The sequence below is a fragment of the Buteo buteo genome, chromosome 7 (genome assembly GCF_964188355.1).
Source record: "Buteo buteo chromosome 7, bButBut1.hap1.1, whole genome shotgun sequence".
Classification (NCBI taxonomy): domain Eukaryota; kingdom Metazoa; phylum Chordata; class Aves; order Accipitriformes; family Accipitridae; genus Buteo; species Buteo buteo.
The window spans coordinates 12,064,984-12,087,984 of NC_134177.1; the positions used below are offsets into that span (position 1 = coordinate 12,064,984).

The window sequence follows — 23,001 nt, forward strand, 5'->3', positions numbered from 1 at the left end:
TCCCGCTGCATGGAGAGGAACCAAGGCCAGCCCCAGCACTGGCAGCACAGCTGTATGAGCAATGATAATGCAGGATTTTGTTGCACCATGTGCAGGCACGGTAAGGAGCGTACAATCAGCTCTTGCTTCAGACAGTTAAAAATTCCTGCCAGGCCTCTACTTCCTCCATCTCCATCACCCTGCATCCCCATGGGCCACCCTGAGTCTGTGTCGCTGCGTCACCTGGGGATGGCTCCTGCAGCACACAGTGGGACATGAGCCAGATGCTGCAGTTTCAAATGCAGAGTCCAGCTGCCCTGTACAAGGGGTTTCTCCATCTGCCTGTGTGTGTGGCCAGGGCTGGGACATGGGCAGTGTCCCCCTCTGATCCCATCACCTCTCTGCGAGCGGGTGCCCTCAGCTGTGGCTCTGCCTGCTTAGAAGGTGCCTCTCCTCACCCAGCAGAGGAGAAAGAGGCACCAGGACACTCAGGTATGTTGCCTCACTCACTGTGTGTCCCTTGCTTTCAGGTGGCACTGAGCAACCCAGGGGTGTCCCCTCAAGGCCATCAGGGCTCTGCAGGACTACATTCACTGAAAGTCTGGGGATTTGTTTTTTTTTCTTTAGGGCTCCCTAGGATCATGTTCCCCAAGTTAAGGGCTTCTCTCAAGCAAACTGCTACAGTCACACATGTGTGAGTCAGGAGCCCGAGGAGCTGGCTGGACACCCAGTTTGAAGTGGGAGGGGATGTAGGGCAGTGGGGAAGCCCCATCAACAGACATCACCCAGGTCCTTGAGGAACAGCGTGTCAGGCAGGGGCGAGACAGCCCCCAGCCCTGCCAGCAGACTGGCACGTTAAACAGGGGTGCTGTACACTGCCCTGGGGTCGTTCCTACCCCGACTTTACAGCCACTGGGGTAAAACTCCGCAGGGAGAAAGCTGGTGTCTTCTTTCAACGAATGAAGTCAAAAGCATTCACCAGGCAAGCACAGGTTTATTTTTTCCCCCAGCGTCGGGCCTTTTCTCCCCACCGGGAGCTAGAGGAGCGTGGCAGCTGCAAGGCACTCCGGTGCCAAATGCAACCCCAGCAGCTGCACGCCGACCAGCTCCTGGGGATGCTGCTTCAAGCTGTCCGAGGGGGCTTAGTGCCTCCGGAGGGTCGGGAGGGGATGCCGGGGGGCGGTGCGGAGGGGAGTGGCAGAAGCAGCGCTGGGGGGGGGTCCCAGCGCCGGTCCCTTTGCCAAGGCCAAAGGAAAAGGCAGAAGCGTGCTCAGGCCGAGCTCCATCCCCGGAGCCCAGCTGCTGCAGGGCAGGCCTGGGAATCCGGCCCCGGCACCTCGCTCCCGACCCCGGGACCGCCGGGACCCCCGGACCCCCCTCCCGGCCCCGGCCCGGCTCCACCACGTGGCCCGCCGATCGCCACGTGCTCTCCCGCCGTCCCGGCCACGCCCACCCTCCGTTAAGCCCCGCCGCCCAATCAGGGCGCAGGCGCCGAGCTGCCGCCCTCTCATTGGCTAACGCCGATTCCTCCGGGACGGGCAGCGCGTCCCCCCGGCTCTCGCCCCCCCACCTCACAGACTCTCTCTCGCCGGCGGCTGTAACGCGCTTTCCCGTTGGCTGATCGCAAGGCGCCGGAGATTGGCGGAAGGGCTCGAGGGGCGGGGGCGGCCATTGGCCGGGCGGCGCGGCGCGCGCGGCGATTGGCTGAAGCGGGGGCGGAGGGGGCGTGGCGCGGCGGAGGGCTAGGCAAGCGAGCGGAAGGGGCCCGCGCTCGCTCTTTCGTTTCAGTCCCCGGTCCGGGTCGCCAGCGCCTCGCCGCCGCTCCCGCCGACCGCCCGGGGCCCGCTCCGCTCCTCGCCTCCGCCCCGCCGGACGTGCCCACCCCTCTCCCGAGACAGCTCGGCCGCCGCCCCTGCGCCGCCAGGCACCGCCGCCATCATGGTGAAGATCGCCAAGGTGAGGGCGCCGGGCGGGGCTGCGCTCAGCCGCCAGGCGGGAAGCGAGCGGCCGCCGCCATGGCGGGGCGGACGGATGGCGATGGCGGGGGGTGGGGGGCTGGGCAGCGGGGGCGGAGAGCCGGGCCGCCTTCCCGCTGCCGTCTCCGCAGGCCGTGCGATCGTTTCCAGGCCTCCGCTCTCTCACCGTGAAGATGGCGGCGAGGGGAGGGGCCGCGCGGTCGGTGGGAGCGGTTTCGGGGCCTCGTCCCGTCCCGTTCTCCTCCGTGTTGCCGTTCGCGGGGGCCCGGCCGCGGGAGTGGGAGCGGGGCGGGGGCGGGAGGTGTGAAATGGGGAGGGGGGGGGGGGAGGGAAGGGGGCGCACCTCGGCGCGCGCCGCGTGGGAGCGCGCGCAGCCCGGGGAGGGGCGGGGCTACGCCGCCGGCGCGGCCACGTGGTGCGCCGGGGAGAGCGAGCACGTGGGAGCGCGGGGAGCCCCCCGCCCGTCCCGGGAACGTCCCGCCGAGGCGGGGGGAGGGGGGGGGAGAAGTACCCCCGGGTCCGTCCGTCCGTCCGTGCCCCCTACCGCAGCAGGGCTGCCCCGGCCCGGCGGGAGCCGCCACGTGGTGGGGCCGATTGTCCGCCGGTGCGAGCGGTCGCAGGTGTGCGGGGTGTCTCGGTTAAGCGGGCTGCTCGCTGCCCAGCAGGGAAAGGAAGGTCGTCTCACAGGTCGCTGTCTCTTTCAGACTCCCAAGAATCAGATCAAACAGAAAAAAATGGCTCCTCCCCCCAAAAAGGTCGAGGAAAGCGAGGAAGAAGAGTCCTCTGACCTAGAGGAAAGCAGCGGAGAAGAGGTGATCGGTCTAAAAATGAAGTCAAAAGCATGCACGTGTTTACTGAAGTGTCATGAGGGTTGGGGGGTAACATAATACGTGACAGAGAATCAGCATTAATAAAACAATGGGTGTCTGTCAGTTAACTGTGGCTGAAGAATAAACTGGATTTCCTAAGAGAAAAGCAGCGTGGGGAAAACTAGCTTAGCTGCTGAGTCTGTACTTCCAGGCTTTGGAAGGACTGCTGGGATCTTAAGGCTGTCCTAGTACCGATGAGCAAGTGGGTGATTAATTACTCTAGTAGGGCATCAGCAATAAGTGATTTGTCACGCAAAAATACTATGCAAGACTGAAAATTTCAAGCTGCTGAATGCTACTAGAGAGATCACTTGCTTCAGGACAGGGGAGCTTGGAGATGCTTCAATGTTCCATAAGTAGTCTGTTAAAAGTATGAAAAAAACTGGCTCTGAGCTTCATTAATTCAACAGAATAGGCAATTAATGTCATTCAACATAAACTAAGCCTGTCAGAAGGATGCGCTGTAGATTGCAGTTGCTATATATTTGTCTGACATTGGAGTAATAGTAGTTAAAAGTCCATGATAAAAGTCTTACACTAATGTGTATTTCAGATGATCCCTCAGAAGAAACAACAAAAAGCAGCAGTGACACCAGCCAAGAAGGCAGCTACTCCTGCAAAGAAGGCCGCTCTTCCTGCAAAAAAGGCAGTTACACCTGCTAAGAAGACTGTGGCTACTCCAGCTAAAAAGGCTGTTGCTCCATCACCTAAAAAGGCTGCTGTCCTAACCAAAGGAGCGAAAAATGGAAAGAATGCCAAGAAGGAAGAGAGTGAGGAGGAGGATGAAGATGACGAGGAAGATGAGGAGGAGGAAGATGAGGATGAGGAGGAGGAAGAAGAGGAAGAAGATTCTGGTAAGTTAATTTTGAAATACGTGTTCATCCTTGTATAAGTTGACTAAAGCTGTTCCAATCAAGTCACTGAATTTGAGTACCTTTGGAATTGAAAGTTTAGTATGATTTAATACTTGCGAGAGGGGGGTTCATTGATTAAAAGGTGGTGGGGAATTGGTGAAGTTTGGAGGAGAACTTGGGCTGCAGCTGCATTACATGCAGCATGTGAAGCATCTGCTAGTTTCGTGAACGTTCTTTCTTGAACTTTGCCAAAATCTTGTGAAACAAAAGTACTTTACTAGTAAAGTTTGAAGGCTGAGTGGTGTGGGTAAACACTTGCTGTACTGTTGGTGCAGATGAGGAAGAGGAACCAGCAATGCCTGTAAAGCCTGCAGCCAAAAAACCTGCAGCAGTACCAGCCAAAAAGCCTGCAGTTGTGCCAGCAAAGCAAGAATCTGAAGAGGAGGATGATGATGATGAGGAGGATGATGAGGAAGAAGATGATGGTATGTGGGATTTAGGAAAACTTTGTCTGATGCTTCTTTTTTTTTTAATTAGATGTTAAACCAATAAACACAGGGAGCTAGAGGCGGGGTGACTTAATGGATTAGTCAAGTGATGCAGAGTGTGTGTCTGTCTCCATTTAGTGCCCACCTGATTTAAGCTGGCTACTATTGTCCATCAGATGTGGCTGACTGGGTGATTATTTCCCTATTGCTAGTAAAACTTCTTACTCTTGGGGAACAGGTATTGTTTTTTAATGCAGTAAAACTTGAGGGAGAGCCAGCTTTTATAAACACTATAAATACATATATTAAATGCCTTTCCTAAGAACATAAAAACTTAAGGAGGCATGAAAAACACTATTTTTCTTCATAAGATTTTCTTTTCTTAAGTCTCAAAAGGGGCTTAATCTTGAACATGTCTGAAATCTTGTGCTCAACTTGTTTCAGAATCTGAAGATGAAGCCATGGACACGACCCCTGTTCAGGTGAAGAAACCTACTCCAGCAAAGGCCGCACCAGTGAAAGCCAAGGCAGACTCTGAAGATGAGGAAGATGAGGAGGATGATGATGAGGAGGATGACGATGAAGAGGAGGAGGATGAAGAGGATGCCGAAGAGGAAAGTGAGGATGAAAGTGAGTTTAAATGTTTTTGAGACCATAACTCTATAATCAGGAAAGATGCCTGAGTGAAATTTTTGTCCTGTCATGGTCTTTTGGGCTGAGGAACAGTTGCTGTAGTGACAAGAGAAGGTCTTGCGTATGACTGGTGTAAAGATTAATGCTCCTGTATTGATCCAGTATAGAAAAAGTTGTTTTGTACTTGTATTTCAATCTTGTTGCTTTTTCTTTATCACAGAACCTGTCAAGGAAGCACCTGGAAAGAGGAAGAAAGAAATGGCAAACAAAAGTGCACCAGAGGCCAAAAAAAAGAAAACTGACGGTAGGTGGTGTGGGATCATCAGACAATGCTTGTTTGATGGACTGTTACTGGACTGTTGCACAAGGCATATAACTGTGAAGGGACGGGGTGCCGAGTGGGGTTTTTTCCAGCACAAATGATGATTATGAGGGACTTAATACTGAAGTATGATGTCACTTTTGAGCAGAAACTGATGTGCTAAATAAAGCTGTCTGGAGTCTGGCTTCCAGTTCTTTTAACTGCCTTTAAAAAACTTTATTACCTTTTAATTTAAAGGGCCCACTTCAGCATTCTCCCTCTTTGTGGGAAATTTGGTCCCCACCAAGGAGTATGAAGAACTGAAGACTGGCATCAAAGAATTCTTTGGGAAGAAGAATATTGAAGTTTTAGATGTCAGAATTGGTGCTTCCAAGTGAGTTCATCAGTAGAATTTTGCTGCTTATTTCTTTGAATTGGTAGTAACTTGTTTGGATAGGTATAACTGTGCTGATGCTGGTTCCCATCAGGATGCTGGGATGGTTGCTTGATAGCGTATGGAAACTGGAAGAGGCATGGTATTGATACGGGTATAACACTTGCCTGGCTTGCAGCTTTTTCAGACAGTATCTCCCTAAAGGGAGAGTTGGCACTTCAGTACAGAGCTGTTGTTCTCTACTGTTGTTTTGGTTATGTGGACCAGTTAGCATTCTAACTTGACCAGTGGGGACCTCTCTGGTTCTGGGTTTCTCTTTGTATTCTCTGCTACTAGAGATAGATCAGCTTAAATAGTAAGGTTACTCTTCTTTCAGGCGATTCGGCTATGTAGACTTTTCATCTGCTGAAGATCTGGATAAAGCTCTCCAACTGAATGGAAAGAAGCTAATGGGTTTGGAAATCAAACTGGAAAAAGCAAAGAGCAAGGAAACGATGAAAGAAAATAAGAAAGGTACGGCCCATAACTCTGAATACCTGTGCATGTCAAAGAAGTTGTCATAATTGGGCCATGGAGCAGGCTTGCAGTGTTACTGATGGCTGCTATTCTGCTCTTTTAAGGCAGATCTTCCTGGTTTGGGCTCTGTATCATAAACAGTTTCTCAAATGCTAATGGATATGCAATCCAGACTGGAATATCTGGAGATGTGATCCCAAGAAATAGTGCGTGCTGGGGTGGCTGAGGAGGAAGTGGCTCTTCTGAAGCTTTAGGACCTGTTTTTTGAACTTGGTGCCCTTAAAAGAAGTACAGTGGCAGCCTAATTAACTTTCATAATATTTGCTTTTTTCAGCTTCTGAAAATGTGAATGCTTATTGTCGTTTATTTTCTGCTGGATCAACTCACTGATTCTCACTGAACTGGCAGTGTAGATGAGAAGGGATTTTTAGCTGGCAATGTGAAAGTAACTGTTCTCTCTTTGCAGAGAGAGATGCTAGAACACTGTTTGTGAAGAATCTGCCCTACCGCTTAACTGAAGATGAAATGAGAGAGGTGTTTGAAAATGCACTAGAAATCCGAATAGTAATGAACAAGGAGGGGAACAGCAAAGGGTATGTAGCTGAGAGGACTGTTCGATGTTTGCTGTTCCTCAAACTCTTGGCATATTTTGATAAGCTCGTGTGTCCTTTAGCTACCTCAATGAACCTGCTGCATTAGGTGTACTGAAAATGCTAATTTTTAAAGCATTTTCCTTCCACTTCCTTTCCCCCACCATTCATGAACTTAGTCGTTTCTGGAAGGAGGCATTTACTTATGTGCTTTTCTGTGCTGTAGGATGGCCTACATTGAATTTAAAACAGAAGCTGAGGCAAACAAAGCTCTGGAGGAGAAGCAGGGCACAGAGATTGATGGTCGTGCCATGGTCATTGACTTCACTGGTGAGAAGAGCCATCAAGAACATCAGAAAGGTACTTTTCTAGATAATAACATCCATACAATTGACATTTAGGATTTAATTCCACTTGTTTCAGAAGGTTGCTAGGGTTAGAGCAACTTGAAGCACTGCAGGAAAACTAAGTTAGCAGGAAGGGACCTATTGCCTAACTTGTCCTCTGCATCCTGTGCATTTCATGTCTCTACTGCATGTTTTGGATGAGGGGGAACAACTAGTCTAGGTGGCCAAAACAGTGTCACACTTAGCTTTGTGCCTCACCTTGAGGTGGGGAGGGGGCAACAACTACTCTCACCCTAAAGAAGGTCCTGTGACTAGAGGAAGAGAGCTTTCCTTCTCCAAACTTGCACTTACAGCACTGAGTTTTCTCCATAGGAGGTGGAGAGAGGGAGTCAAAGACCCTAATTGTCAACAACCTCTCATACGCTGCTTCAGAAGAGACTCTCCAAGAACTGTTCAAGAAAGCTTCTTCCATCAAGATGCCACAGACCAACCAGGGCAGGCCTAAAGGGTATGTTAGGCCTTTCTTCCGACTCCTGAGTTGGCATTGCAAATGACTTACCTCCACAGATCGCTTGTGCTCCCAGGCTGACCGAAGTCTTCCTCTCCAAATAGGTATGCGTTTGTAGAATTTCCCACAACTGAGGATGCCAAAGAGGCATTGAATTCCTGTAACAACACAGAGATTGAAGGCAGAGCAATCAGATTGGAATTCAGTTCACCGGCATGGCAGAAAGGGAACATGAATGCAAGAGGAGGATTTAATCGTAAGTGTTCCATATTTGACCACTTGATCTTGAGACAGCTGTGGCAAGAGTGTACCATTCATGCAAACTTAGGGCTACTTCTTAAAAAAAAAAAACATGCTTGTGGAGTGAAAGACTCGCATCATAAGCGAGCATGCTGGATATGATGACTGATTATCTGAAATGCTGATGAAACTATTGCCGAAGTCCTCTAGATAGTCAAGTGCTGATCCAGCAGTGTCTGTCCAGTTAGCATCCCTATTGATAAGATGCAAGCATCTATTTAAAAAAAAATTACTTTGACAGTGTACCAGGTTGGCTGATGGAGATACTTTGATGTCAGGTTGTAACTGCAGTCTGGAAAAAGTTTTCAAGGACTTCTTCAGGTGCCTGAGCTGTTACTTCAAAACAAACCCCTTAGCCCTCTGAGCTGTTCTAGAAGCCAGTAGTGCAAGCTGGGTGTGATGTTAAGAAACTGACAGTTGCCTTGCTCTCAGACACGGTGATCTCTGAATGTATTCTCTTCCCATAGAACAAAGCAAAACGTTGTTTGTCAGAGGCCTTTCTGAGGACACCACAGAGGAGACGCTAAGAGAATCATTTGAAGGCTCCATAAGTGCTAGAATAGTCACAGACAGAGACACTGGATCATCTAAAGGGTATGTTAAACTTCAACTGGGATTAGTTCAGTTGCTACAAAAAGTCTCGCTTTAACTGATTTATGCAGTGCAGGGTGTTTCTAATGCTCATGCGGGTGATTCTTTGAAGCTAGTAAACTGCACAGAATCGGAACAAGCTTACAGCTTTGGGTCTGTTTGTAGAGGGCAGCGCATGCTCACTTCTCAATGAGCTCCTTCCTGCCGACAAATCCGTGGCAGCCTATGGATTCGCACGAGAAGAATATTAACTGTTCAGTACTGGCAAACTCACAATGGGGCTCCATCGATTGTGATTAGCCACTGCTGTTCTACAAGTAGCATGGTCCTGATCCCTGTGTGGTTGCAGAAGTGCAGGTGTTTGTTTCTGAAGGGACTGGGATCGAGTACCTGTAGGTGGTGCTACAGCTTGTGGAGTTTGACTGTCTTTTAACCCATTTCCTAGGTTTGGGTTTGTGGACTTCAGCTCCCCAGAAGATGCCAAAGCAGCTAAAGAAGCCATGGAGGATGGAGAGATAGATGGAAACAAAGTGATCCTTGATTTTGCCAAGCCAAAGGGTGAATTTCAACGTGGCGGTGGATTTGGTGGTCGTGGCGGCAGAGGAGGAGGCCGAGGAGGAAGAGGTGGATTTGGTGGCAGAGGTGGTGGCAGAGGATTTGGAGGTAAGAGGAGGCAAACGCTGGTGTTCTAAGGGGGCATGCTCAATAATTAACCCAAAGCTGTTCTTGGGATTATTGTGTGGTGCCACCACAGAGTACTTGATGTGAATTTATTTTCTGTCCTGTGGCAGGATGGGTTTGGAAGGGCAGTGGTATCTGTGCAGGGATACCTGTAACTCTGCTTTTTGTAATAATTTTCTTTCTAGGTAGAGGAGGTGGCTTCCGAGGAGGCAGAGGAGGAGGTGGAGATCACAAGCCACAAGGGAAGAAGATAAAGTTTGAATAAACTTCCCCTTTCCTTTCCCTTCTCCTGCTCTCTGAGACTATCTGAAAGGACTCCGGGGGTTTTTATTCTCCTTTGATCTTGGCGGAGCCTTCGGAGGACATTCCAAGATGCAAAGCAGTACTGTGAGCCACTTGGAAGATACAATTTTCATTTCAAGGAAGAGAGAGCAAGCCATTTTGACTGCTTGCCTATTCAAATGAACTTTTTAAAAAACGAGCGATAGATGTGGGAATTTACCCCTTGTCTGTGAGTTGTCTTGAATTTATAATGTTTTACCCATGTACAAAAATATTTTTTTTTCCTATAAACTTCTGTAGCATTTTTGCTGTAAAAATGCAGAATGTTTTATCATTTGTGCTTCAGCACCCTGTCTTGGACAGATTAAAGGACCTAAACTGGTTCGTGTTACTTCTGTGCTGCTAAGTGAAGCAGGGCTGTGAGAAATTGTCTTGAGTCTTCTCTTAAGGTCATTAACGTCAGGCAGCAGCTAGCATCCTCCTTTGCTTGAGCCTACAATGTACGTGTGCTATGCTTAGAGTGTTTGCTTGTAGGAAGGAGTAGGGGAGAGGAATACCATGGCTGAGGTAACATGCTTTTAACTGAAGATGTATGTAATGTTATATAGTAGCCAAATGCTTTTTTTACTTTCATTTGTTTAAAAAGAGTAAGTTGGATCTTGCACCAAGGCCCTGCAGCTTGATAACGCTCTTGTACAGCTATTGCCTCTTGTGCTTCATTCCAAATTTTCTCCTCTTGAGTCGTCCTGAACTGTGAAGCAAATATATTGAAACATGGGGTTAGGGAAAGTAACTGCTTACTGCCTTGACCAAACACAGGCTTGGCAAGGGTGATTGCCTCTACCAGAGTGGGGATGAAGGCGCTTGGTCCTGGCCCAGTCCCATAGCAGTAGTTACTGGTCTCTTTTTCCAGCCATGCACTTGGCTGGTGGCCTGCAGTGGCAGCTATTAGGGGACAAGGCTCCTTTTGAGTGACTGCAGCATGTGGGTACAGAAAGCGGGGGAGTAGCTGCTGTTTTGGTTTAACTCGGGCAGTATTGGCTGCAGGGCTGCGTAGCTGTCAGTTCAAGCCTCCCCTGGGCACAGGTACCCGCAGGCTCAAATGTCAAGTGCCTGTGTCCTCCTGGATGGTGCCTCTGCCAGCCAGGGGCTTATCTTCCTAGCTAGTGGGCAATGACCTCCAGCCTCAGCGCTGGCTGTGGTTGCAGACAGCTCCACCTTTCTTGTATGTTGTAGCAATGCTGGGACTCTTCTTTTCTTTCTTTTTTTTTTTTTTTTTTTTTAAATCCTTGTGGCCACTTGTGTGCTGATGCAGTTATCTCTTTACAACATACAGCCCCTGGAGGGGGAAAAAGGGGTTTCTATGCAGCTAAAATATTTTATATTAAACCCGTGGGGGAGCGGTTGCTTTTGGCTTGAGGGTCCTGCTTCTGCTGGAGACCTGAGGACGGGTCTGCGGGTCATTTCCCCTCGTCCCTTGAGCAAGGGTTCCTCCTCTCCAGCCCTTTGGGCATCAGCCATTTTGGAGCCGCCACCCGAGCCCCGCCGGCAAATGGTCGGGAGGGCGGCGGCGGCGGCGGCCGCCAGGGGGCAGTACAGGCCCGCGCTCGGGCGGCGAGGCCGGCTCCGGCGGGCTAAGGGGTCCGCTCCCGCCGCCAGCCCCGCGGGGCGAGGAGCCGAGGCGGGCCCGGCGGGACGGTCACCCCCCTGGGGAGGGGGCGGGGGATTTCCCGCGAAGAGCTCGGAGACCCCGGCCGCTTACGTGTGAAACAGGATGAACAAAGGGGTTTGGGGACTGCGGCGTCCGTAACTCGCCTCCTCATCCTGCGGTCGACCTCAGACCTGCCCCGTGGGACCCAGACCCACTTTCACATCGGAACGAGGGACACTGGATCCCTGGCTGGAGCATTTGCTCGCACCCTGGTACCCTGCGGAGGAGTCCCACGGACGGAGGAGACAGCCCTGGGTCACACGGGGGAGAAAGAGCAAGCACATCCACGAGTGCATCTGCTTGGCATTTGCCTTTTGTCCTCACCTGTGAAATTTTTGAAATTTTTGGCCCAGCCTGCCAAGTCCAGCATATCCTGGTCCCCTTTGCTGGCCTCTCTGCTCCCCAGCGGTATGTCAAGCAGCCAAGCTGGGTGCCAGCCCCGGAAACCCCCAGTACCCAAACGCCTGGCTTTCCTCTTCTTCACTCCAGCCATGTTCAAACCTGATGCAGGTGTGTCCCTGCAGACACGGCTCACTCTGCTCTGGGGTTGCTGCTGGCCCTGTGGCCTGTGTATCCCATTGCGGTATGGCCAGGGGATGTGTCACCCTGGGGTGGTGCTTTGGTTGGGGGGAAAAAAGGCAGTGGGCAGGGTCCTGCCATGGAGAGGGTGACAGGGACAGCGAGGTGGTGACCTCCTTCAGCACGAGGAGAGGGTGTTCGACAAAACAGGTGAGTTTGCAAACCTGCCAAAGCGTCTCTTCCCACAGAGGGCGAGGCGAAGAGCTCCTTGCTGCAGGGTGCCAGAACAATCTGAAGTTTAGCTGGGTTTGAAATGCAGCTGGAGGAGTGCATGGAAGAGAGAAAATATCCACCGGCCCTTGTTAAACATCATGCCAGGCTCTGCGAGGAAGCCATGCCAAGCCAGAGCAGGGCAGCCACAGCCCCCAAATACCAACTCCAAGCAGCAGTTTTGCCACTGTAGCCCATTACCAGATTTCATTCCCAAACAGCCAGACTGTCTTGGCCAGCAGAAATCCTCTAGCAATGACACAAAGTGAGGGTTTGGGTTTTTTTTTAATTCTCCTTCTTCTTTTAACCTTTATTTAGAAACTAGAATATTCACCAAATCTACAAGGTTTCTCTGTACAGGTCCCACCAGGTGAAGAGCAACACTGAGAGATTTCTGCACGCAGCCCTGGCTCGCCATGTGCATTGCTATGGAGAGCGAGAGCTGTCCCTGCATATAGGATAAATATACAGCCTAATGTACTGTACCTGACATAAATTACAGAGGTGTCAATTTGGAAAGTATTTCTGAACTCGCTCCCGTTGGAAGGAGGGAGGGGACGGGAAAATGAAGGAGTGTTCTGTACTGCCTAAGCCCAGCAGGCACCAAAAATGCCTGTGGGGCTCTGCCCTGTGCTGCCAGCACTTGCCCCAGGGACACAGTGCCGCTGGGTGCTTCATAAATCAAAGTTCACAGTGTCGCTGCCAGCCCTGGTACCAAGAGCTGAGCCCTAGGCAGCAATGGGCTTTCTCTTCCTCCTCTTCAAATCTGCGTCTTGTCTGAGCAGACAAGGGACATTTGCCGAGAAGCGGCATGGCTTGGCACGAGGGTGCCTATTTTGGCTGGTTTATGCCCTTTTTTGTTTGTTTTCTAACCTGGGGAACATACAGACTTGGAGTACATGAAATGGGCCCGTTTCCAAAACACATTAAGAAAAAGAAAGAAAAAAAAAGGCACTGCACAGGGGGACCTTTGAGGTAGTCGAAATTTTTTCCTTTCAACGTCTGGCACCAGAGAGGGAGAGAGAGTGAGAGCGTATGTGCCTGTGTTTCACTGTGCGTGGTCAGGGCCATGGATGTGGCTGCGTGCGTCCACCCGCACGCAGGGACAACTGGCCATGCAAGCCCTGCGCACGGGGACATCTGCGCGTGCAGAGCCTGTGCCCGCGAGCTGGCACGCCAGTGCCCGTGCACGCGTGTGGCTTTGTACATGCCTTTGGCTTTCCTCACGCCTGCAGTCGGTGGCTGGAGAGCAGCCGTGGCCCCTGCGTGGCCGCATGTCTCTGTGTTGGGGGGGGGGGTTCCATTATGGCAGCTGGCTCGAGGCTCCCCTCGACAGCTCCAGTAGCCCTTTCAGCCCAAAGAAAAAGGGCCATGTCTCGTGATACCGCTCCCTGTCATGCTCCTGGGCTTCACCCTGTAGAATAAACACTGCAACAACCCCGAGAGGAGCAGACGTGGTGTGAAACACCAGCCCTCCTTCACCTTGTCCCCTCGTCCCCTGCTCTGCGTGCCAGGGGGGGACCGATGCTCTCCAACCTGCCCTGGAGCATTGCGCTCGCTGCAAAACTGGGGCTGAGCCTGAAGTGGCCATACATGGGGTCTTTGGAGTCTGTCGTTCCCCTCTGAGGCAACCCCAACCAGGGCAGCCCTGCTGCAAGGAGAGGGTCTCCCTGCAGCAAGCCCCTGGGATGCCTGCACCCAAGCTGGGGTCCCAGATGTGATAAGCCCCTGGGCGGCTCCAGCTGGGGCCAACCATGTTTCTCTGCTGCTTCCTTGGCCGTGGGCAAGGGCAGCCCGCCTCCTCCCTTCCCTTTTCTGCCAGGAGGAACAAATCCCTGAGGAATTTCGCCTGGGTGCATTCCTCTCAGTGCACGCACAGCGAGACTGGCAGAGGGGCTGGGGAGCCAAGCACAGCCCGGGCTGGTGCTGGGAGCCACCATCGTCTGGGACCCTCTAGCAGGGACAAAGACTCCAATCCCCCAACTGCCTCGCTGAAACCCTAATGGGGGCTTGGGGCTGGCGAGGTCCAGCCTCGGAGGAGACCTCCTTTCCCCAGCTGCCTAGTGGGGACACAGAGAGGACTTTGGCAGGGAGTTGAACCAAACGCACAGGGGGTCAATGTCACTAAAACCTTGCATGGAGGAGAAATTCAAAATGACAAGTAAAATCCCCTTGACTTTTGAGTCATGGGGGGCTCACGCACTTGTAAACCGCTCAACTCCCTTGAAGCAGCTTCCCTGGATAGCCAGCCCCTGAACATCTTCCAAAAATGCCTGTGCCACAGCCCTCCCTGCCTCCCCCCACCCTGCCATTCATCATGCTCCGGTGGAGGTGGTACCTAAAGCAGAGCACAAACCCCTCTGCCTTCTCTCTCTCCCTCTCCCTTTTGTGCTAGATTTGTTGTGGTTTGTTTTTTTTTTTCTCTCTTCTTTTTCAGCAACCCCCAACCCAGCTGGAGATAAGCGAACCACATTACAGTACAAGAACAAACATTATCGCAAACCCTGCCCGCGAGCGTAGTGTCTCTGCCCTCCTTGCCCCGGAGGGAGATGCCCCCAAAGGACTTGTGTGCCACCAGCAGAAGCTCACCCCATCCCGGAGCAGGAATCAGTTGTCCTGGCCCCTCCAGTCCCAGCTCTCCAGAGAGACTGAGCTAAAGGATGTTGAGTTTTCTCGAGCACGTCAAGTTACTATGGACCAAGTCCCACATTTGGAGCAGCTCTGGAGGCAGCAGTTTATGAACCACCAACATACTCCGGAAAAAACATGGCTCCTTGTTCATCTTGCTGTTCTTGTTCTTCACAATGCCAAAAGTTTTGAAGCCCTCGTGCCCAACAGGTGATACTTTAAGGACCTCCAAGCACATCCCTAGGAAGACATCGTCGATGGGGTACAGCTCCAGTGTCTCTGAGGTCTTGTGCAGCCTCTTGGCCAGGGGTCCATCCATGATGAAGCCCCCACCCCCTGCATAGGGTGGGTAGTTGCTTTTGTTGTAGAGGGCGCTGGGGATGTAGTACTTGTTCTCCTTCTTCCGGATCGGCTTGGCCTTGTAGAGGACATCCCCCACAAAGAGGTCCTCTCCCTCCTTCTTGTCCTCCAGGAACTCCAGGATGTTGTTGGGACTCACAAACACGTCATCGTCACCTTTGAAAATGAAGCGGACATTGTCGCAGTAGATGTTCAGCCACTTCAGGAAATGGACCTCTTTGAGGGTGAGGTTGAAGAAGCTGTCCAGGAAATCCCACTGCAAGATGTCCCCATAGATGTGGTTCTCGTAATCCAGCAGTTTCTGGTAGTTGGCTCTTTCCTCCTCCTTGGAGGCGGTGCCCAGCAAGAACAGGGTCTTGATCCTCTTACCCTCCACCTCCTTCTCCTGGCCCCAGGTCCTCCGGATGGCCTCGCGGCGGTCGTGCTGCGTGATGATAGACTTGACCACAATGAGCAGGTAGACGTCCCCGCTGCATTTCTCGGGGTGGTTGATCAGCATGGGGAAGTAGCGGCAGTGTCGGTAGAGCAGGAACTGCTGGAAATTGGGCTCCAGCCCTTTGAACCAGTCCACCTTGCTGAAGTTCTGGTTGGCTGAGCAGTTGGTAGTGGTGACATCCCAGGATTTTGCTTGCTTTGCCATCATGCTCTCCTCCTCCTTCACAGGAGCTTTCTCCTTCTTGCTCTTCCAGAAAGTGCTGGTGATGGAGAAGGCGTTGTCTCTCTTCTGTGTTTTCAGAGGCTCCGGAAGGGGCAGCTCTTTCTGCTGCTGGCCCTGCATGAACTGGCTGGGGGCCATTCCCCGTTGCAGCACCGTCACCGTGATCACCAGCAAGAAGGAGAGGCAAACCGTTTTGTAGATGGTCTTCTTCCTAAAGGGACAAGACAGGGCGGTTAAGGAGAGGAAACAGCAGGCTGCAAGACACTTGTCTGTAAAACCATCTGCTGGAGAGGTCATGGGAAGCTCATAATCTGTGTCCCATCACCTTTTGACGGGCAGCAGCCTTGTGGGAAGATCTGTGGGACAACTCCACCCACACTCTACCCACCTGCATCCCGTTTGTGGGGCGGATCTGGGGCCACACTTAGTGGCAGGGACAGGCACAAGGCACGTGGCAGGTGGCTGTGGTGTCACCTGGTAACCCCATATCTGCACAAAGAGCTGGAAAGGGTTCATGGGAGAGAAGAAAATGGGTCGAGCGAGAGAGATGAAGTCAGGATGAGAGCTTCAGCATAGCAGCTGTTTTGGAGGAAAGTCCCACGGGAAACCCCTGTTTCAGCCATCTGAAAATTGCAGTTTAGGACAAGAGCAGAAGGAAGTTATCTTTTCCATGGAAGTGTTAGCTCTAAAACACAGACGTACTGCTCACGGCCCTAGATTGGCATCACAGGTTACACAACACTGAGAAGCTGGAGCCAGGAAGACCACGGGAGTCGACGTGAAACAGGCATTGCCTTTTCATTTTGAAATGGCAGAGCAGGACAAAAAAATTGCAATTTGAGACGAACTTCAAGGTTCAGTGGGGAAAAGAGACTCCTAACCCTGCAACGACCTCTGGAAACAGCATTTCTGGGAGCACTGCTGGGCGTTTTGGCCAGCTCTTGGGACCCATCAGTTCTCGAGACCCATCGCTTCGCTTTGTGGTGACAAGGATAAGGACAGTGGATGCACCACTGGGGATTTGCACCACTGCAAAGCTTAGGTTTGGGAGCAGATTTTCCCAGCCTCCAGCAAATCCGATATTGGCATGTCCAGGGTGCACAGGGGACTGGGGGTGGTAGATCAAATGCAGCCTCTTGCGGGGCCATCCTGCTGCTCTCCCCCTCTGCAGACCCATCACCTGGGCTCCACGTGCCCACCAAGGTCCTGACAGCTTCCCCAGGGCAGCCCCGACTCCGGCTGCTCCCACGCAGGAGGGGACACGTGAGATGCTCGGTGGCCCCTGGAGCCCCTTTCCCTGCCGGCGGCCGAAAGGGACCTCCTCTGGGAAGCCGAAGGAGACGGATGTGGCATGGGATTCAGGGCTCCCCTGTGCCCGTCCTCTTGGTGACAGAAAGCACGTCCCAGCCTGGGTGCCACCCATCGGGGACAGCCTTCAGCCTCCCGCTCTCCATTAGATCCAAGATCATCTCTACCAGGCAGATGGCACCTTCACTTTGGGATAGTCCAGAGAAGGAGCTTGGGGCTGAAATCTGAAACATTTAACCCAAGTAATTTCCAGATGATAGCCAAAAACCAAAAAGAAGCCTTGAAACTCTCCTGGCCCTGGGGGCCAGATTGTGATCAGCACTGCCGGGAAGCTACTGGGGTTTAGGGGCACAGGCTGCACCACAGCACCTGCTTGGTGGGACACCCCAATGCCCCTCGGGCTCCCCAGAGCAGGGGGCAGCATTGCTTGAGGAGACTCCGGCCACCCTGAAACGCAGGAGCCCCAAATGGGAACTGGAGGAACCAGGAGATTTCAGGAGCTCCTTTCTCTGGCTTTGCCCTCAAGCACAAAGAACTTTTCAGCCCGACATTTACGTGGGAAAACTCTGATCGCTAGCGTGGACTGTGAGAGCGAGCGTGGAAATAAGTAATTACGGGTAAATGGGTAGATATTCCCCATCCGGTTTTATATGTGGCCACTCATCTGAGACTGATGAGGGAGCAGTTCTGATTAGATCTCACCATTCCCTTAACCCTCTCCAGCCCCAGCCACACAGCTCTGAGCTTATTCTTAGAAACCCTTCATCCCAATACAACTTTAACCCCTGCACAGCCAAGCAATGGGTTTAAAATCTCTCATTTCTGGCACTATAGCAGAAATAACCCCAGTCACCCCTGTATAGTAACCCCAGTTGCACCAATCCCATCCTGACACCCCAGCCTTGCTCCCACCCCATCCCACCCTTGCAATCCCCACCACCCCAAGGGCAACACGTGACAAAATACCCAGCCTGAAGCATGGCCAGAACTTCCCCAGAAGCCATGGGCAGGGAATTACTGATATAATTTTAAAAAAAATTGCATAGATAGGACTGTCACTAACTAGCACGGATGAGTCCCACCCTTGGCGGGCTCTGCCCACCATAGATGGGAGCCACACGCAGCTGCTCACCCCTGTTACCCTCCTTGGGTCACTGCTTTTTATTTCAGCGCAGGCAGAAGACACAGCCATGGGGCTGAGGGCAGAGCTCTGTCTTTTAGTAAGAGGCGGACGGTTGGGTAGCCCAGCTACATCTAGGTGTATCAGCGAGGTGTTGCACAAGAGCACAGAAACTTATTCGTCCTTCCTTCAGCAGATAGCATTTCCCAACTCTCACTGGCAACGTGCTATTTTTGCTTTATTACAAAAATCTCTTTGAGATTTTTCCTATAGGTCTGACTTTTTGCAAATCATGGATGGGGGCACCACCTGGTCCAGCAGGAGCCAAGAGACCCACGGCTGGCTTCTGCCCCACAGAAATCCTGTCCCTGCACTGGCAGGAAAGCAATGGGGACTGGGGGGACCCTGACCCTCATCCGCAGGAGATTCCCACATCAAACCAAGGATTTTGGGGGCAAAAGCGTGGCAATCATGCACTTTTCTGATCTTGAGTCTTTCTGCTCTGTGGTCTCCTCAGCAGGGAAGTACTTTAGGGGGGAGAAACCAGGTCCTGCTCTCTGGAGACCCCAAGAACCTCCTGCTTTGCAGGAGGCAAGGGTGAGGGAGGTGCTTCGGGTTCACTGCCATCACAGAGAAATCACCCTGCTGAGCCCCAGCACCCTGCTCTGGGGCACAACCCTCAGCCTGTCCCTGGCAGCATCCCCAAGAGCCTGGGGCACCCGGTGCTACAGGGCCCAAGAACGGCAGCAACCCGTGCCCATCCCGGCTGGGCTCCCACTGGCGCCAGCCAGGACCGGCTGCCCCAACCACCGGTGTCGGTGCCACCGAGAGAGCTTTGAAAGGGTCCCAACCTGCTCCTCCTCTTCCCTTTTCTCCAGCAGGAAAAGCTGAAAAGCCTCCCTGTGAGACGGCCACACCATCACCGGCTCTGCCCCAGGTAGATAAATATAAATCCCCAAATTAGAGGTGGGCAGTTTTCCTTTCAGGTGGTGATGCTGTAGGGCAGGCGAGGCCCCAGGAGACTGGGGCTCTCCATCCCTGGTCCCCGGAGAGGCACACAGCCACTTTTGATCCGCATGAAAACCTCTTTGATCGGCCGGGGCTATCTATTTATTTGGATTTTTCTGGCCTCTCAATTAGACCCAGTCACTGAGCCGGCGGAGGCACCACCAGTATAGAGCCCTTTCTGTTGGCGGTGCCAAGGGCTTGGGAGAGGGGATCTTATCTAGGAGCAGATGCTGGGCAAAAAGCACCCAAATGTCTCCAAAAGCAGCCTGCGCTGGCTGGCTGCAAGCGCCAAGCGGGGCCCCAGCTCGCGACGGTCGTCCCCACTGCCGGGGTGTCCGGGGACACGTCCCCTTCTTATAAAAGACATCTGGTTTAAATACAAGGCGGTAAAACCACAGGGCTGGGGAAGAGGCAAGAGCCCAAACCCTGGATGGTTCCTCCCCACCACCCCACTCCCCCCGCCGTGGGCATCTGCCCCCGGGCTGGCACTGCCGTGGGACAGGGACCCCACGGGCAGGTCTGGCTGCCCTCCTGGCCGCGCTCTCCGCCACCCAGAGCAGCCCTTTTCCAGGGAAGGGCTGGGAAAGGCATCCCCAGGGAAGAGCGGAGGGGGGGACACGGACGACACTGACTGCCAGCCCCTGCCCGCTGCTCCTGTCCCGGCTCCCGCCGGGCCGGAGCTCCGGTGTCCCGGGATGGGGCGAGGTTTGCGCTGGGAGCGGACACCCCGGAGAACCTTCCCCGGGGTACCCCGGCCCGGGGGTGGTGGGAGAAGACCCCTCCTGGGAGCCCTCAGCAGAGCCGGGGAGTGGGGTGAGGGAGAGTCGCTCCTGGCCTGGGGACAGACGGACAGGGGACAGACGGACAGGGGACACGGCGTCTTCCTTTGTCCCTTCCCCACGCGCACCCTCCCCACCACAGCTGCCCCTTCCCCAGCCAGCCGCCCCCCGGGGCACCCCCTCGGGAGGGAGCCGGTGGGGACGGGACCGGGGAGCCCCCCAGGAGGGAGCCGGTGGGGAGGGAACCTCGCAGCCCCCCCCCCCCGCCCCAGGCCCCGGGTAGGGTTGCAGCGCCGGGACACGGCGGTGCCGAGCGGCGGGAGCGGAGGGCAGGGGGCAGGGGGAGTGGGACGGTGCTGGAGAGGGGCAGGAGCGGGGGTCGGGCTCCCCCGCTCCCCGGCGGTCACTCACCACTGGAACATGCTGGGAGAGGGACGGGGCGGCCGCTCCGCTGCTGGCCGGGGCTGCCCGCGGTCCGGGCGCTTCTCTCTGCCCTCCTCCTCTTCCTCCTCCTCTTCTTTTTTTTTTTTTTTTTTTTTTTCCCTACTTTTTCCCTTTTCCCTCCCCTCGATCTCCGAGGTGGAGCCAAGAGGGATGGCAGAGCAGGTAGGTTAACTCTTGCCCTGCCCCTCCGTCCCCCCCGGCCGCACCGGTAGACTGAGGCATCCCCAGTGCTGCCAGGGGAAGGGGTTTAAGGTTGACACCCCACGCTCCCCCCCTGGGGACCCTCCCTGCTGCTCATGGGACACCCACCAGGAGCTGGGAGCTCGGGGGCTTCCCACCCGGGGGGGGGTCCCACCCCACGGGGTCTTCTACACCCCAGGCACAGTTCCCTCTCTGGGGTGTGTCGGCCCTGCCCCATAGCTGTTAACTGTAAAGGATCCCAGTTATGGAAATGGGATTCCAGTGCTCACCAGGAGAGGTGCTTTTGGCAGCTAGGATTTGATCTCTGGTAAAGGAATGTGGGTCTTTTCTGCCGTCCTAACACAAGCAGGTCGCTTTGGGATGAATCCCAAAAGGGAGCTGGGGCCCAACACCAGTTTCTTATGGGGACACTGAGATCCCAGCTTCGCCTCTGTGCACAGCATGGTTTGGGATCCCTGGAGCAATGGAGCCACACCTCCCCTAGGACCCAGATCTTACCTAGGACCCCCACCTCTCTTTGGCTCCCCCCCCTCTCCTGGGACCCACACTTCTCCCAGGACCCACATCTCACTCAGGATCCACACCTTGTCGGGAACCAACACTCTGCCTGGGACTTCCACCTCACCAGGCACCCATGCTCTGTCCAGGACCCACACATCTCCTGGGACCCACACCTCACCTGGGGGTGCAGGGAGTTGAGAGGAAGGGTTGCTGCAGCAGGAAGGTGCCTGTTCAACATGCCAGGACCCGTCTTATGAGTCAAATTTCTACCAGCACCACAGGCAGTGAAGTATCCTTCCAAATTCTTCCTTCAGCCTTGGTTTGGAGCAGTGTTTCACCAGCATCCCTGCTGCAGCCATATCAGCATGGGACATCCCATTGCCCATTGAGAAGCAGATTTAAGACCTTCCTTTCCTCTTAACCATAGCATTTCAGTTGAGGGTCTTTTTCAGCAACAAAAATCAGTCCCCATCATTTCTGATGTCTCCCTTTTTGTCATCCTCCCATCCCCACCAGCCACTCGTGTCAACCACGAAGCCAGACTGGGAAGCCTGCAGGAAATCCTTTGGGATATTTCCTTTCCTGCCCAGCAGAGATATCCCAGTCCCTTTCCCGCAGCCCCTCTGCATTTTGCACGAGTTCTGAGAGTCAGCATCTCCCACAGCCCCCCCAGACACACTGCGCTTGTCATGGAAGAGGCTCTTCTGTTCCGAAGCTGGACACATGGTGGGACCCACACAAACTCTGCTACTCAAATAGCATTTGGTCCTGCTCCAAGAAAACCCAAAGTCCAGCTCAGTTTGGGGGGGAGGGAAGTTGCATTGCTTTCTCCAGACCCGCTCCTCTCTCTCCTTATCTCAGTTTATCGCTTTCCCAGATGCCCTGCAGCTCCATGTCCTGGGGGCTGTGAAAGCTCCCCAGGAAAGACTGCCCAAACAGGCTGCACCAGCTCTGCAGCACCCCACAACCTTATCGCCACCAAAGGTCCCCATGCACCTTCCCTGATTCCTTTTTAGTTTGTTCCCACTTCCCATAGGAAAGTCTATATCTGCTGAATTCATGGCCCCAAGAAAACCATGGTCGTGAGATACACAGAGAAGGGGTGTCAGAGGTACAATGAAGAGCCGCACTGAGTATCAGCTTGACCAGAGCGGGATGCGAGAAGGACTCACCTCATCCCTGTGGCACAGGAATGGTAGGTGCATGCCACACCATAGCTGGGAATTCACCCCACTCTGCAAAGAGGGGCTCACGGTGGAGGGGGACCCCACTGGAGAACCTCCCCTTCACAAAGAGGCACAAAGGGGTCTGAACAGCAAAGCCGCAAAAGCACGGCCACCATCTCCTCCTTCCAATGTGCCCTGGGACCATGATGGAGACAGGAACTGCAGCATCCCTGCTATGGGGAGCTGGAGTAAAACCCAAAACACAGCCCTGGAGCAGCTGCTGCAGCCACAGGGGATGCCCAGATGCCGTGGGTGTGCGACAGGCTCCTGGGGCACTCGATCCCCCGGTATCAGCACGTCCGCCCGGCAAAGCCCCTGGCTGGCTGCGGTGCAGCGTGCCTGAGGGCTGTGCTGCTCTAGCATGGAAGTGGCACTGCTGTGGGACGAGAAGGGCTCCTGGCAGCCTGCCGCAGGGAGCTCTGCCAGCCATGCGCCCAGGCTCCCACTTCTCCGACGGCCGCTTCTGTGCAGGAAAGCGGCAGGGCTGCGAGCACGCTGACTTGCCGGATGCTCCCGTGCTGCTGCGCAGGGTTTCAGCTCAAATAAGCCCCTCTGTGCAGGCAGACCCCACTCCCACCTCCCCCTGCGTGGGAGAGATGCATGTCCAGCTGCGTGAGAGCATTGCAGACCTGGGGCGTGATGGCTGTGCAGAGCTTTACTTCTGATATTCATTAAAGACTCAAACAGTGTCAGGTCCGGGACTACTAATGACAGAGATAAACACTGTCCTAGGCACTCCTGGCACTGCCAGCTCCTGTTTCAAAGCTGAATCTTAAGATGAAGCAGCATTTTTTTACATTTGTTTCATCATTACGTAGAAATATTTAGAACAAACCCAAGTTTTCACACTCTCCGGATTCACCCTGGAAAAGCAGAAAGGTGGCAGGAAGGCTAAAACCAAAATGAGAGCATTTTTTTTATAAAGAAGTTCTCCTCCACACACCTCCTCCTAGCCTCTT

The 23,001-nt window shown here is 53.7% G+C and overlaps 2 protein-coding genes and 3 non-coding genes across 5 annotated transcripts; 4 read left to right on the forward strand and 1 right to left on the reverse strand.

Annotated features, from left to right (window-relative positions):
* The first annotated feature begins 1,701 nt into the window (after positions 1–1,701).
* On the forward strand, positions 1,702–9,691 carry NCL (nucleolin). The gene is made up of 15 exons (XM_075031564.1): positions 1,702–1,935; positions 2,660–2,767; positions 3,378–3,678; positions 4,014–4,163; positions 4,611–4,796; positions 5,020–5,103; positions 5,359–5,494; positions 5,871–6,007; positions 6,477–6,603; positions 6,827–6,960; positions 7,320–7,455; positions 7,560–7,711; positions 8,223–8,349; positions 8,792–9,009; positions 9,213–9,691. The coding sequence occupies exons 1-15, from the start codon at positions 1,918–1,920 to the stop codon at positions 9,290–9,292; spliced, it is 2,094 nt and encodes a 697-aa protein (XP_074887665.1). The 5' UTR covers positions 1,702–1,917; the 3' UTR covers positions 9,293–9,691.
* LOC142033439 (small nucleolar RNA SNORD82) lies at positions 5,212–5,281 on the forward strand. The gene has a single exon (XR_012651156.1). It is a non-coding gene; the product is annotated as a small nucleolar RNA SNORD82 (small nucleolar RNA).
* Positions 7,849–7,925, forward strand: LOC142033440 (small nucleolar RNA SNORD20). Its single transcript, XR_012651157.1, has one exon. It is a non-coding gene; the product is annotated as a small nucleolar RNA SNORD20 (small nucleolar RNA).
* Positions 8,527–8,665, forward strand: LOC142033436 (small nucleolar RNA SNORA75). The gene has a single exon (XR_012651153.1). It is a non-coding gene; the product is annotated as a small nucleolar RNA SNORA75 (small nucleolar RNA).
* A 2,415-nt stretch (positions 9,692–12,106) lies between the features above and the next one.
* Positions 12,107–20,179, reverse strand: B3GNT7 (UDP-GlcNAc:betaGal beta-1,3-N-acetylglucosaminyltransferase 7). Its single transcript, XM_075033224.1, has 2 exons — positions 20,082–20,179; positions 12,107–15,666 (listed from the first exon to the last, which is right to left on the reverse strand). The coding sequence occupies exons 1-2, from the start codon at positions 20,090–20,092 to the stop codon at positions 14,463–14,465; spliced, it is 1,215 nt and encodes a 404-aa protein (XP_074889325.1). The 5' UTR covers positions 20,093–20,179; the 3' UTR covers positions 12,107–14,462.
* Positions 20,180–23,001: the final 2,822 nt, after the last annotated feature.

Excerpts from the sequence above, each read along its gene's own strand:
- NCL (XM_075031564.1), top strand. Across the intron at positions 3,679-4,013 it reads AGAAGAGGAAGAAGATTCTG|ATGAGGAAGAGGAACCAGCA; the intron begins GTAAGTTAATTT and ends CTGTTGGTGCAG. Across the intron at positions 9,010-9,212 it reads TGGTGGCAGAGGATTTGGAG|GTAGAGGAGGTGGCTTCCGA; the intron begins GTAAGAGGAGGC and ends TTTTCTTTCTAG.